Source organism: Henningerozyma blattae, chromosome 3 (assembly GCF_000315915.1).
Source record: "Henningerozyma blattae CBS 6284 chromosome 3, complete genome".
Lineage (NCBI taxonomy): Eukaryota > Fungi > Ascomycota > Saccharomycetes > Saccharomycetales > Saccharomycetaceae > Henningerozyma > Henningerozyma blattae.
Window position 1 is genome coordinate 1705088 of NC_020187.1, and position 15599 is coordinate 1720686.

General features: G+C 30.2%; 4 protein-coding genes across 4 annotated transcripts; 2 read left to right on the forward strand and 2 right to left on the reverse strand.

The window, feature by feature from the left end:
• Positions 1-1060: 1060 nt before the first annotated feature.
• On the forward strand, positions 1061-6832 carry FKS3 (putative 1,3-beta-D-glucan synthase; the record flags this gene model as incomplete). The annotated part of the gene is made up of 1 exon (XM_004179968.1): positions 1061-6832. One exon carries the CDS (start codon positions 1061-1063, stop codon positions 6830-6832), a length of 5772 nt encoding a protein of 1923 aa, XP_004180016.1.
• A 1007-nt stretch (positions 6833-7839) lies between these two features.
• Positions 7840-9555, forward strand: GAS1 (1,3-beta-glucanosyltransferase GAS1; the record flags this gene model as incomplete). Its single annotated transcript, XM_004179969.1, has 1 exon — positions 7840-9555. The coding sequence occupies one exon, from the start codon at positions 7840-7842 to the stop codon at positions 9553-9555; it is 1716 nt and encodes a 571-aa protein (XP_004180017.1).
• A 410-nt stretch (positions 9556-9965) lies between these two features.
• On the reverse strand, positions 9966-10871 carry PXR1 (telomerase inhibitor; the record flags this gene model as incomplete). Its single annotated transcript, XM_004179970.1, has 1 exon — positions 9966-10871. One exon carries the CDS (start codon positions 10869-10871, stop codon positions 9966-9968), a length of 906 nt encoding a protein of 301 aa, XP_004180018.1.
• An 807-nt stretch (positions 10872-11678) lies between these two features.
• PSE1 (importin PSE1) lies at positions 11679-15122 on the reverse strand (the record flags this gene model as incomplete). Its single annotated transcript, XM_004179971.1, has 1 exon — positions 11679-15122. One exon carries the CDS (start codon positions 15120-15122, stop codon positions 11679-11681), a length of 3444 nt encoding a protein of 1147 aa, XP_004180019.1.
• Between the last annotated feature and the right edge of the window lie 477 nt (positions 15123-15599).

Consider the following 15599-nt stretch of genomic DNA (forward strand, 5'->3'; position numbering starts at 1 on the left):
TAATTGAGTCACTCATATTGGACATAAGCATATTCCTGAAGTCAAGCCAAATGCGGGTGTTTATCATTTGCCTATTTGAATTCCAAATACAGGAATGTTATTGGCACGTGCAATAGAAGACCTAAAAGGGGAAATCTCGTATATGGCACAATTTCTTTTTTCTTCATTGCTTACAAACATGTTCTAATATGTTTCTTGATTGTTTCCCATCCGGTTCTCGTTTATCTTTTTTTATAGTTTGGTTAAAGTTTGAAAACTCGTTCAGAAACAATACTTTGTTGTACTCCCTCCCCCCATGTCACAAACCATAACCTCAAAAAGGGCCCATGTGTTGTACAATATATTCTTCGTAATCTCGTAAAAATTAGAAAATTGCACACGTGGAGATGAGCCCCCATGTGAAAGGTTTCTTGAAAAGGAAATAACTAGAAGAGTAGTTGACACTTAATAGTTTCCCATATGTTTCTAAATGCCAGTATATGTTTTCTTTGTATGCATGTATAAATGCATACATACTTGAGTAATAAATAATATAAAAATATCGGTACACCCAGACACCAGTACTGTTTCTAAGTTGTTACTATATTATTGCTTGTGGCCAATATTCATTTTCAGAGTGAACGTGGAAACTGATAGAGAAATTAAGTATGTTTCCCAAACATTACTATGCCGTTACTCATTCCCGTTAAACTATTTTTGGAGGGTTAATCGGCGTCAGGCTTTCTGGAAAGTTTCCTGCTTGTTTCTATAAGCCAATTAATACCGGGCGTTCGTGCCCGTCCTTCATTTTTTGGCTTTTTCTTTTAGACGCGACAGCTCATTGTAGTGAGTGTGACTTAAATTAACATGACACAAAAAAAAATAAAGGAAAAAAAAGAACAAGGATACGCAGATCTAAATTATTAAACTGCGAAAAAATATTGAATGTAATAATAATAATAATAATAATAATAATAATAATAATAATATATATATATATATATTTATTTACAATTCAAAATTATTTTGTTAGAATACGCACTGTAAAGGAAATAAAGGACGCTAACGGTTTTGGATTAAGATGGAGTCATCGATTAATTCCCCGACATCTTTCTCATCAACAACAATTAATTATCCAGCATGGTGTGTTGAAGATGTCCCAGTAAATCAGGATGAATTGAAAGAAATATTCCAGGATCTTCAAAATAAGTTTGGATTTCAAGTAAGTTCTATGGAGAATATGTACCATCATATGATGAATCAATTAGATTCGAGAACAAGTAGAACAACCCCAAGTTCCGCTTTAAATTCATTACACATGTCTTATATTGGTGGTGATAATGCCAATTTTAAAAAGTGGTTTTTATCAACAAAAATTGATATTGATGATAATATTGGGTTTAATGAATTGAAATTAAATGTTGGTTCTTCCAATAGAAGAAATAAAAAATTTGCCAAAAAGAGAAATTCAAAACTACAGAAAATTGAAAAAGTAGATGAAAAACTCTATAATTTTAATTTAAATCTCAATTTTAATAATTATAATAATGCCATTTCAAATAGTTCAAGTAATAATGATTCAAATTTTTATTTTCTATTGAAACATTTTGGATTTTATAAAAATAAAAATAAAAATAAAAATGCAAGGGATAATTTTAATAAATCAATGAATTACGTTTGGAGATTTAAAATGTCTAATTTAACCCCCTATTTAATGGCAAGGCAAATTGCTTTGTATTTGTTAATATGGGGGGAAGCAAATAACTTGAGATTTACACCAGAATTACTTTGTTTTCTTTTCAAATGTGCATGGGATTATGATGTTGCCACTTCAGCAAATAATGAAAATTATAATAATGGAGATATAACTAGTCAAAATAGAGGTTTACCTTATGAAATTAAGACAGAATACACTTTTCTAAATGATATTATAAGTCCAATATATAATTTCCTTAGAGGTCAATTATACAATTTAGACAAAGACAAAAATTTAACAATTTCAAAAGAGATTGATCATAAACATATTATTGGTTATGATGACATTAATCAATTATTTTGGTATCCAGAAGGTATTGAAAGAATTGTTTTAAAGGAGAAAGATGAAAATAATCAAGTTCAGAGATTAATCGATAAACCATTAAATCAAAGATATTTATATTTAAAAGATGTAAATTGGTCAAAAGTGTTCTATAAAACATATAAAGAGAAAAGAACTTGGTTACATTCAATTACAAATTTTAATAGATTTTGGATCATTCATTTGACTTCCTTTTGGTATTTTACAAGTTTAAATTCCCCCATTATTTACACAAAAAATTATTATCAATTACTTGATAATCCTCCTTTACCTCAAGTTAAATATACAATTATTTCAATCGGTGGAACTATTGCATGTTTAATTCAAATATTTGCAACAATATTTGAATGGGGGTTTATACCAAGACAATGGCCAGGTGCTCAACATTTAAAATATAGAATGTTTTGGTTAGTCATTTGTTTCTTAATAAATTTCTTACCAACGCTTTACATTTTGCTTCGATTTGGCTTATCAATTTATTCTCATCATGCCTATTATATATCCATAATACAACTAATTTTTTCCATACTTATTTCAATTTTTTTTGCAATTAGACCTTTGGGAGGATTATTCTCATCGTATTTAAATAAAGATTTCAAAAAGAGACGATATAATTCTTCATTGGTTTTTACCTCATCTTTCCCAAAGTTGAAAGGAAGAAGCAAATTTTTTTCGTATAGTTTATGGTTTTTAATATTTGTGGCTAAATTTATTGAATCATACTTCTTCTTAACGTTATCCCTAAGAGATCCAATTAGAGTTCTTTATATTTTAGATATGTCAAGATGTAATGGTGATCGTTTAATTGGAAATTTTTTGTGTCAATTCCAACCAATTATTACTCTAGCATTAATGTTATTAACAGATTTAGCTTTATTCTTTTTGGATACTTATCTGTGGTATATTATTTGTAATAGTTTATTTTCTATTTTATTATCTTTTTCCCTAGGGACATCTATTCTAACGCCATGGAAAAATATTTTTTCAAGATTACCTCAAAGAATTCAATCAAAATTATTATCTGAAGATGATATGAATTATAAATTAGGTTCAAAAACTTTAGTTTCTCATATTTGGAATGCAATTATTGTCTCGATGTATAGGGAGCATCTATTATCCATTGAAAGTACGAAACCTTTATTGTTTTTACAAAGGCCAACTGCTCCAAATTCGTATAAGAAGTCTATCGATTCCCCTAAATTTTTTATTGAGCATGATGACTCAACTTTTAAAACAAATTTTTTTGCAACAACATCAGAAGCAGAAAGAAGAATTTCATTTTTTGCACAATCATTATCAACACCAATAATTCAGCCTTCTACAGTTGAAACTATGCCCACTTTCACCGTATTAATACCTCATTATTCAGAAAAGATTTTATTTTCTTTAAATGAAATTATAAAAGAAGAGTCAGTTAATGCAAAGATTACTATTTTAGAATATTTGAGAGAATTGTATAAAAATGATTGGAAAAATTTTATTGCTGATACGAAGTTGATATATACCAAAGAAGATTCTTCAATTGATGAAAATTTTGGTATAATGAGTAGTTCATTACCTAATAATTCAAATGATATGATTAGAGATAATTCTATAAAAGGTTTAGATGTTACTTCAAATGAAAATGTTATTAATGGTAACATTAATCTTCAGTTTGGTAGAGGTATTAATAATAGAAGGGATAGGAAAGTAACAAGGAAAGTAATTCGTTTAAATTCAAATAAAACAGTAACTCAATCTATTACAGAAACCAATGTAGAAACAAAAAGTTCAGTTAATGAATCGTTTATTTCTAATTTTAAGAGAAGTAAGGACCAAAGTACTTCGCAATTAGCCACCGAGATTGATTCAAGCTATAATGACGAAGCCAAAATGGTAGATGAGCTGATACAGAAGAAAATTGATCACTTACCATATGAAGTTTATGGGTTTAAAACATCAGAAGATTTTTATACTTTAAGAACCAGGGTTTGGGCGTCATTGAGAACTCAGACTTTATATCGTACAGTAACAGGTTTTATGAATTATTCTAAAGCATTGAAAATATTATACAGTATTGAAAATAGTTCAATATTTGAAACATATCACAATGATCCAGAAGGTTTGGACACAATTTTGGATAATATCATTAATAGAAAATTTAAGATGTTAATTGCCATGCAAAGATACACAAAATTTAACCCAAATGAAATTGAAGCTATTGAAATATTATTAAGAGGCTATCCATACATAAATATATCCTATCTAGCCGAAGAAAAAGATGAAGAAACAAATGAAACATATTATTACTCTTGTTTAACGGATGGATTTCAAGAAGTAGATTTAGAAACTAATTTAAGAAAGCCCATTTATAAAATAAGACTATCAGGAAATCCAATTTTAGGTGATGGGAAATCTGACAATCAAAATCATTCCATTATATTTTATCGTGGAGAATATATTCAAGTTGTGGATGCAAACCAAGATAATTATTTGGAAGAATGTTTTAAGATCAGATCAATTCTAAATGAATTTGAAGAATCATCTATCGATAGAGCTTTAGATTATATTATACCTGAAGAAGGTGCAGAACTTGAGGAAGTTAAACTTCCTCCTCCCGTAGCAATTGTAGGTGCAAGAGAGTATATATTTTCGGAAAATATAGGTGTTTTGGGAGATATTGCAGCAGGGAAAGAGCAAACATTCGGTACACTTTTTGCAAGAACACTAGCAGAAATTGGGGGCAAATTACATTATGGTCATCCTGATTTTATAAATGCAATTTTTATGACAACTAGAGGGGGATTATCAAAAGCCCAAAAATCATTGCACTTAAATGAAGATATTTACGCAGGTATGAATGCCATTTGTCGTGGTGGTAGAATCAAACATAGTGATTATTATCAATGTGGTAAAGGTAGAGATTTAGGGTTTAGCTCAATTCTGAATTTTACTACTAAGATTGGGGCTGGAATGGGAGAACAACTATTATCTAGAGAATATTATTATTTGGGTACTCAATTACCAATTGATCGATTTTTATCCTTTTTTTATGCACATCCAGGGTTTCATTTAAACAACGTTTTCATATCATTGGCAGTTCAATTATTTTTCCTTTTCCTAATTAATTTAGGATCATTAAACTATGAAACCATCACTTGTAATTATGATAAAAATTATCCTATCACTTCATTAGAAAAACCAATTGGTTGTTATAATATACAGCCAGCATTGAACTGGGTTTCCATTTTTGTTTTGTCTATATTTATTGTATTCTTTATTGCATTTGCGCCGTTATTAATTTTAGAATTGTTAGAGAAAGGTATTTGGAAAGCAACAACCAGATTTATGCATCATTTATTTTCCATGGCTCCATTATTTGAAGTATTTGTATGCCAAGTTTATTCAAACTCATTATTAGGTAATTTAACATTTGGTGGGGCAAAATATATATCAACGGGAAGAGGATTTGCGATACAAAGAGTTAGTTTTCCTATCTTATATTCGAGATTTGTCACTGTATCAATATATTCAGGAATTCAAGTGTTCATCATGCTAATATTTGCAACAATAACAATGTGGCAGCCAGCCTTACTGTGGTTTTGGATTACAGTGGTTTCGATGTGTTTCGCCCCATTTATTTTTAATCCACATCAATTTTCTTTCCCTGAATTCTTCTTGGATTATAGAAGGTTTTTAATTTGGTTGTTTTCAGGTAATAATAAGTATAAACGGGAATCATGGGCAACATATGTTAAACATAATAGAGCAAAATATACAGGTTATAAAAAAATTAGCATTGGTGATAGTTCTGAAAAAGATATTGGAAATGTTAAGAAGCCTAAGTTCAAAAACATATTTTTTATGGAAATTTTTGCACCATTTTTTATCTTCATGTTTAATTTTACCTCTTATACTTTTATCAACGCACAAACTGGTGTTCAAGATGCAGAATTAACTCACTCGATAATTCGATTATTAATTGTCACATTCATTCCAATTGTATTTAATTTAGTAATCAACATCTGTTTTATTCCAATTTCATTATTTATTATACTGCCATTCAGTCTATGTATAAAAGGTAGTAACGATATTACAGCTTTTGTACCTCATATTTTATCTGTTATAATATACTTAGTTGATTTCGAAATTATGTGGTATTTACAAGAGTGGAACTTTGCAAGGACCTTAATATTGTTGATAACGTCAATCAATTTACAAATCTTCTTATTTAAAACGTTCACTATACTATTCATAACAAGGGAATATAAAACCAATAAAACCAATATGGTATGGTGGTCTGGCAAATGGAAAAACACAGAAAGAGGATTGTCGATAAGGATAATACCAATTCGTGAGTTCTTCATTAAACTAATGGAATCAAGTTATTTTGCAGCAGATTTCTACCTTGGCCATTTATTATTATATTTGCAAACACCTTTAATATTTGTTGCATTCATTGACTATTGGCACTCAATGACATTATATTGGTTGAAGCCTATGAATATATTTGCTCCGAAGAAAGTATTTTTTAAGAAGGAAAAATCACGTAGAAGAAGACGAATAATTGGTTACTTTTTGTTATATTTTTTTATTCTTGGCATTTTTATTACCTTATTAATGATACCATTATTTATCAACAAGGTTATACCTAAACAAGAAAATATATTATACCGTACGATGTTTGCTAGTTTGATGCAGCCCAGTAAGACAGATAATAATGACACAGGGGTTAACGCGCCATTGACCATATTAACTACTACTCCAGTGACTCCTACATATAAAACCGTTGCATAACCAAGAGTGATTGACTGTTTTTATTTTTAGATTATTCAAAAAAAAATTTGTTGTTAGTGATATATATTTCCTTGTTTATGTTTCCCAAGAAATATAGCTAATTATAAACCTTAGTTAACCATAGCTTTATTGAATGAGTAAAGACACGTTATTAAGATGCTAGCAGATGCCCTGTGGTTGTTAAATTTCTTATTTACTTTTGATCTTTTTCTATTTTTACCTACTAATTTTAACCCACTTATCTCCTTTTCGAGTAAAATCCAGATCAACCCCTCTCTTAATCTGCTTTTCATTTCTATTTTCTACGATTCACATTTGTTTTGTTTCTGCTTCTAATAATAAACAATGTAGCAATCAACATGTCTCGAACAAGATTGGAACCTAATAAACTTCCAATACTGGTATAAATGGATCACGAACCACATTTCCACAGAGAAGACTATGCACAAGCTTCTTAGCCAGACGCGTTACCGTTCTAGGTCTGAAGATTTAATGTCATCTATGTTCAGGCAAAGTAACCAGCCTCAAATATTATGTGAGTTAAAGCGTTAAATTTTGTTCAGGTATTTCCTAATTAAAAGTTTCAATAATGGCCGAGAAGTGGCTGGCTATATCTCTTTTAAGATCAATTTTTCAAAATTCCATTATTTTGCCCAATTTTTGTCCTGAAATGTGTTTGAAATTCCATGAAATTTCGGTTAGTAGAGGAACACGAATTATTCGCGCTGCCTTTCCTTTTTGGGAAAACTGTATTTATCTAGACATCTTTCTGAAATCAACAACTGAAAAGTTGGAAAAACTCAGAGCCATCATTGTTGTCAATAAAAAAAAATTGTTTATAAGTCAACTAATATTCTGATCTTTGACACAGAAGTTGTCTCTTTCTCCATTACCTTTCTATTTTAGTTTAAATATTTTCTATTTATTCTTTTATTTAATATTTAGTTCTTCTTTCTTTTTTTTGTAAGTTTAATCAATCAATCCAGATCAAAACACACTAATAAAAGATGCTTTTGAAGAGTTTAGCTACTTTAGCTGCTTCTGCTTTATTTGCTGGTCAAGCTGCTGCTGACAGTTTACCAGAAATCGAAATCGTTGGTAACAAATTTTTCTACTCTAACAATGGTTCTCAATTTTACGTTAAAGGTATTGCTTATCAAGCTAATACCGACAACGTCACTACTGGTTCTACCATTAATGATCCGTTAGCCAACGCTGATGCTTGTAAGAGAGATATCCCATATTTACAAAAAGTAAACACCAATGTTATTCGTGTTTATGCTATTAATACAAGTTTGGACCACAGCGAATGTATGCAATCTTTGAACGATGCAGGCATTTACGTTATTGCTGATTTATCTGCCCCAGATGAATCTATTAACAGAGATGCTCCAACCTGGACTGTTGATCTATATCAACGTTACAAGGATGTCGTTGATGAATTGGCTAACTACACTAATGTTTTAGGTTTCTTTGCTGGTAATGAAGTTACCAACAACTCTACTAACACTGATGCTTCTGCTTTCGTTAAGGCTGCTATTAGAGATACCAAGAGTTATATTAAGCAAAAGGGTTACAGAAATATTCCAGTTGGTTACTCTTCAAATGATGACGCTGACACCAGAGTTCCAATGGCTGATTATTTTGCTTGTGGTAAAGATAGCATTAAAGCTGATTTCTACGGTATTAACATGTACGAATGGTGTGGTTCTTCTACTTTCCAAAAATCTGGTTACGCTGACAGAACTAAAGATTTCCAAAACTTAACTATTCCAATCTTCTTCTCTGAATATGGTTGTAATGAAGTTCAACCAAGAAAGTTCACTGAAGTTGAAGCTTTATACGGTTCTAATATGACTAATGTCTGGTCCGGTGGTATTGTTTATATGTATTTCGAAGAAGAAAATAACTATGGTTTAGTTACTATTGATAACAACGAAGTTTCTACTAAGGCTGATTACAGTTATTACTCTTCTGAAATCGCTAAGGTTTCTCCATCCATTGCTAACACTAAATCTTACAGTTCTAATTCTTCTGCTACTATGTCTTGTCCAGCTTCTCAAAAATACTGGAAAGCCGCTACTGTTTTACCACCAACCCCAGATTCCAATATCTGTGGCTGTATGAGTGCTGCTGCTTCTTGTGTTGTTGATAAGGATGTTGATGAAGAAGATTATCAAACTTTATTTGACTACATCTGTGGTGAAATTTCCTGTGATGGTATCTCTGGCGATGGTTCTTCCGGTACTTATGGTTCTTACTCCTTCTGTTCTGCTAAGGATCAATTAAACTTCGTTTTGAACTTATACTACGAATCTAATGGTAAATCTAAGAGTGCCTGTGATTTCTCCGGTTCTGCTTCTGTTCAATCCGGTAGTACTAAGAGTGGTTGTTCTTCTATCTTAAAGGCCATTGGTACTGCTGGTACTGGTTCTTATTCTGCTACTTCTGTTGGTAACAGCACTGAAACTAAATCTTCTGACTCTGCTTCTGGTTCTTCTATTTCTACCTCTACTAAGAAAAATAAGAGTTCTTCTGGATCTTCTCAAAAGGACGGTAAGGATGCTGCCACTGGCTCTTCTTCTGCCTCTTCTACTTCCGGTTCATCTTCCGGTAGCAAGAATGCTGCTGTCTCTAACATGAGAGTTAACATTTTTGAAATTCTTTTCACTTCTATTTTAACCATCTCAGTTGCAGCTGGTTTAGGTTTCGCATTAGCTTAATTTTTTAACCACTTATAAAACATTTTTTCAAAAAATTAAGAATCATTTTATTTCACCACTATTTTACTTTACTTTTTTATCTGTTCATATTTATGTATTCAAGAAACAATTTATATATCATTTTTTTAGGCCAGTCTGCTCTTTAGGTTTTGAGCAGCATTTACAATTTAATTCTAATATTAGTTATTTTTATTAAATGTATTTAGAACTTGCTAGATTGAATAATATTAGTCTTTTGCTAGTATTTTTTTAGAAATCTCGGGTTTTATGTTATTGCCAAATATGAATTTTTTTTATAATGTAAAAAATTTATAAAAAACATAAACATTTATTTTCGTATCCAAATTTTATAATTTTATAAAATATTTGTTTAACATACTCTACAAGTAGTAAAAATCTATAAAAGTCTATTAATTATTGGTAACCATAAAGATCTCATTTAATGCCTTGGCATCCATGACAGCAGCTCTTTTTTGTTTAATCCATTTCGACCTTACAGATAATCTTGTTGAGACATTACTTGGTACTTTTGAAGCAGTTTTTGATGCTTCAATAACATTAACCTTACTATCATTTGATTTTTTGTCCTTTTCATTCTTTTTGGATTTTTTGTCTGACATTTTTACTTCCTTTTCCTCCTTACTCTTTTTCACCTTTTTTTCTTTCTTCTTGTCTTTATTCTTCAATTTTGATTCTTTCTTTTCTTCTTTACTTTTCTTCACTTTAGATTCTTTTTTCTGCTTCTTTTCTTTCTTCTTCTCCTTCTTCTCCTTCTTTCTTCTCTTTTTACTCGATTGTTCATCTTCATTTATATCAGATTTTTCACTAGTTGACTTATCCTCAGGTTCCATTTCTTCTCTGTTACGTTTTACGTTTGAATAGGATTTCAATTTTTTAGTTTCTGGATCCCATGTACTGGATAAAGTGTCACCTTTCACAAAGTGTACCCCCCATTTACCGTTGAGTATCTTATCCTTTCTTTGTTTTTCTAATTCATTTGATATTTCTTCTTCTTTACCATTTAATCTACCTAAAATTCTTTGAAAGACATCTAAACCAGCACATTCACCATTATCAAATTCATCTGCTCTTTCCTTTCTTTTAATCTTAGCACCTAACCCTAAATTATCATCTTTAATCGTCACTTTAATATGAGCTGTACTGGAAACTCTTGGATTGGTACCAAGACCATCACCTGGGGTCCAGCCAAATTTTTCTAATTGTTTATGACCGAATCTTGATGTGTCATTACTCCAATTCGTGTTTCTTGGATCTAAACCAAATCTTTGCTTTATTCTTGTACCGGCTAACCCCATTATTTTGTAACAATATTCTTAATACGTTGGAAATAAATAAATATTATTATAATCGCTCTGGTATATAAATGTCTTCTAATTATTTATGTAGGTATAGGAATTTTCTATATTTTTCGAAGCTCATCACTTCAAAAATTTTTCAAACCTACTACGGCTATTTTCGGACATTTGTTTGGATTGATGAAATAAAGGTATGTATGAAAATATTAGTACAAAAAATATAAAAATAAGAAAGTATATTAAAAAAAGAAAAAAAAATAGACTTATGCATTTGGTGAAGTGTAACAAACTTATCTAAATAAATAGGTTGTAAAACAAAAAGTAAAAAATAATAAAAAATTAAAAAACTTATTTTCGTAGTAGTCGAGTAAAGTGACTTATAGTAATGCCAGCTATACTCCTTACTTCATATCAACTAACTTAAACCATTTATAAGATGTAGTACTAAAGAAAAGTTTAATTAGACAAGATAAAGGTAGTTTATTATTTATAAGGAAGTTAGATGCGTATATATGATGAATCTAAAAAAGTATATCAGAAATTGCATGAATTATATGGCAGAAAATTGATAATGAGTAATTAGATTAGAAATTAAAGAAAATATCGAAGAGACTGAGTGAATGACAAAATGTTAATGTAAAGGGAAATACAAACAAATAGAATAAAAAAAGAAAGGGTAATATATTAATCTAATAAATGAGAAATGATCGAAAGCTAAATAGAGAAAAATAAAAATCAAATATTCAAAAAAGAAATCAGGGCTTGCTTTCAGTAAAATATACAGATACAGTCGGATGAGTTTTTGCCCTAAGCAAACCATAGTTCCATAGTTTGCATGATTTCTGGTGGGAATACTTGCAGCATTTGCATTGCTTCTTCTCTTGGTAAAGTACCTAAAATCTTTTTGACTGAATCTACAATGGCTTGAGCATTTTTCCCGGTAATCATTTTAGCATGTAAAGCTTCAATGACAACTTTCACAATAGTCGAGATTTTATTTGAATCTAAGTTACCAAAGCCATTATTTTCAATCAAATGGTTTAAAAATTTGTAATTGAATGCAGCAGTTTCTTCGTCACCCAAAGTTGGTAAAGTTTTGAACCACATATCCACATAATTTGAGAAATTAGATTGTAAATTATTTGATGATTGATAAGCTGTCAATATTTTAGCCATAGCTGCACTTGCATTATCAGTGGCAGTTTCATTATCTTCATTTTTAGCGTCTGGAATAGTTGTTAATTGAGATAAAGTATCTAATGAAGTCAAACATAATTCCATAAATGAATTTGGTGCGTATTGAGCACAAATACCAAGTACATATGAAGATGCTTGACGTAAAGTTGGATCAGGCGAGACCAGACAGCTTGATAATTTTGGAATGAAAGCATCTTTAAATGGAGCAGAAGAATCACCACAGTATTGAATCATATCAGCAATGGCAGTAAATGCAAAAATAATCAAAATACTATTATTAGACTGTAAGAAAGTTGAAATTAAAGGCCATAAATCTTGGAAATCTTTCAAATAGTTTATGCTTGAGATTTTGAACATCATATTAATAGATTTATTGATTGAATCTAACAAGTTTTCATCAGCATATTCATCATAATCCTCATCTACATCTTCATTATATTCATCATCTAAATTTTTTCTATCATCAATACGTCTAAAGATATCTGTTAAATTAGAAATTATACCTTTAGTGAAAAGTGCCATTATTTCTGAAGAAGGTTGTAAATAATTTAATAATTGGAAACATAACATTAAAGAAGAATGATAAATTTGAGTAATTTCGGGCATTGGCTCAACCATGATACCATTAATCAATTTTGTAATTGATAATGTCCATAATTGTAATACTTCTTCTGAAATGGATGGAGTGTTTGTATTATTATTATTAGTGGTATTATTATTAGTGGCATTATTAGCGGCATTGATATTGGTATTAGTATTACCATTACCAAGAGATGATGGAGAAGAAGTAGGAATTAAACATGTTAATAAGATTGGAATAAAACTTGCACCAGTAGCACGAACTCCATCATGTAAATAAAAATCTATGGAAGGTAAAGCAATATCCATTAATATATCTTTAACATAAGGACCGAAGTTCGAGCCTAATACACTTGCATAAACTTGCAATAAATCCATTGCTGTAACTTTATCATCTAAAATGGACGTATGAATAGCTATATGCTTACCTTGAATTTGGACCACATCCCATTCTGAGTATTGTTGATAGTTAGAAGCTTCTTCTTCTTCAATCAAACTAACATCTTGACTGGCTTTAGCAGTTTCAATTAAAGAAGGTAAAACGATTGGTAATAATTGAATGAAATCTGTACCTAATAATCTACAAATTCTTGACCAACCATGCTCTAAATATGGTTTTAATGAATCATCATCTTGAATACCTTGATTTTGATAATTAATTAATAGTTGAATTAAATCATTTGAATATTCACTAAATTTTTCTTTACCGACAGCTAATGCGATTAAAGTGGAACATTCTATACATTTCCCCTTTAATACTCTACTTTCATCCACCATTGTAGAGTTGGGATCATTAATATTTGTATTAGATTGAATAGAATTATTATTCAAGACTTTTAATAAGATTGGCATTAAAGTATCATAATATTTAATGAATTTTTTTTCAGCTGCTTCAGCGATGAATGCAATTGTAGTTAAAGCTTGTTCTTGAACATATAATTTATCTCTTTGTAATAAAGTTAATAAATTGGTTAATAATTCATCCAAGTAAGGCTCTAAGATATCTTTATTTGAATGTTCCGAAAAATTGACCAATGCAGCAGCTGCATGAGTTTGTACTCTATCAATTGAATTTGGAGTTAATTTTGATATTAAAGCTGGTAGAATTTTATTATGAGAAGTCAATTGAATCAATGGAGCAAAATCTGTAGAGATTTGACCCAAGACATTACAACAAGCGTATTGAACTCTTGGATGAGGATCGTTAATTAATGGCAAGACCATATCCAGGATTTTATTAATTTCACCAATTAAAACGTCTCTACAACCTTCAGCAGCAGAAGATAAAGCCATCAAAGCTGCAAATCTTTGTCTCCATTCTGAAGAAACAATCATTTGTTGTAAATATTGGAAAAGTGTTGGAGCTAAATATTTACCACCTAATTTCAAAGAGACTCTATCAAGAGCTTGTCTTGCATGATCATAAGTGATTTCTTCATCATCCAAATCATCAGTATCATCTGAATTTGACCATTCTTGGGAATTTTCATCATCGATGGAGATTTCTGTCATCAATAAAAGAGTATTCATTATAATGGAATCACAGAAATTAGAATTTGATTTACACATCTGTGGGGCGTTTTCCGCAAAACTTGTTAATAATTCCAAAGCTGTGGTTCTTGTTTGAGTCTCTAAATCCAAATTAACATTTTTAATGACGATATTTAAGAATTGGATCATATTATCGAATAAATCCTTAAACAATTTAGGAGCTAATTCTACCAATTCAATTAAAGATTCAAATACTGAAGTTAAAGCTTCATCTTTGGAATCATTTAAAAAATTTGGCAATGAATTTAATAATGAAGGTAAAAGTGGAGTAATTTGATTCCAATTTGATTTGGATAAACTCTTGAAATACCCTACAAATGCAATTACTGAATTAATCTTGACGTTATCTATATTATCTGTGAATCCTGATTCGAAAATGGACAGGATATGAGTGATATCTAAATCGTTTATTAATAAAGTGGGGACAATGGAAAAGATTCTAAAAGAGGATTCTCTGAAGTTTGGATTTTCATCTTTAAGAGCTTGTAAAAGAGTTTGTAACAATTCGGGCCAATTTGGTAAATCTGGCTGAGAACATTCTGCGATTGCGTCTGATAATTTGTGTCTTAGATTATTTGGTTTGTTGTAATCGATGAAACCTTTCAAAAGAGTGGATCTGATCTGTGCCAAGATATCTTGAGGCAATTCTGTGATATTTTTAGAGATTAAGATTGTTTTGGAATCTGGAGGGGCTCTTAGAGCTAGTTTTCTGAATAGGACTGCAGAAAGAGCAGATAATGTTTCGTCTGTGGAGTAGGCTGCTTGTTCCGAGAGGAAGATCAATAGGATGTGGATGTTTTCCTTTGTAATCCAGTTATTGTTCAATTGATTTTCAGCGTCTGAACGAATATTATTATCTGGAGAAGCAAATCCCAATAGGATGTTTGAAAGAGTGGAATTTGTTTCATCCGGTAAAGCAGACATTTTCGAGTGTTTGCACTGGGGCGATTGTAATTGGGTGGAGGAGGTTTTGAGAATGGGTTGTTATAAATTTGCTCTGTATATGTTGTTTTATATTTTTTTGTCTGATTGTTTTTTTTACAAATCTTTAAAGACAAAGGAAAAAAAAATGGCAATAAAAAGCGTATTAAAAATAAAATAAATAAATAATAATACTAATAATAATAATAAAAAAAACAAAACAAAATTAAATATGCATAATTAGATGTAATGCAATGGTCAACCAATTAATATTTTGATATACGATATTTTTATTTTTTATTTTTTATTTTTTATTTTTTATTTTTTATTTTTTTTAATATTTCAAACTTTTTATTTTTAATTGTCACATTGAATTATTTTACTCCAAATACAAATGCCTTAACTACAAAGTTTTACCGTTTGTCAAATTGTTAATTGTCAAGTTTGGAATTCGGGAGCGAATAGCGAAAATGAAAATTG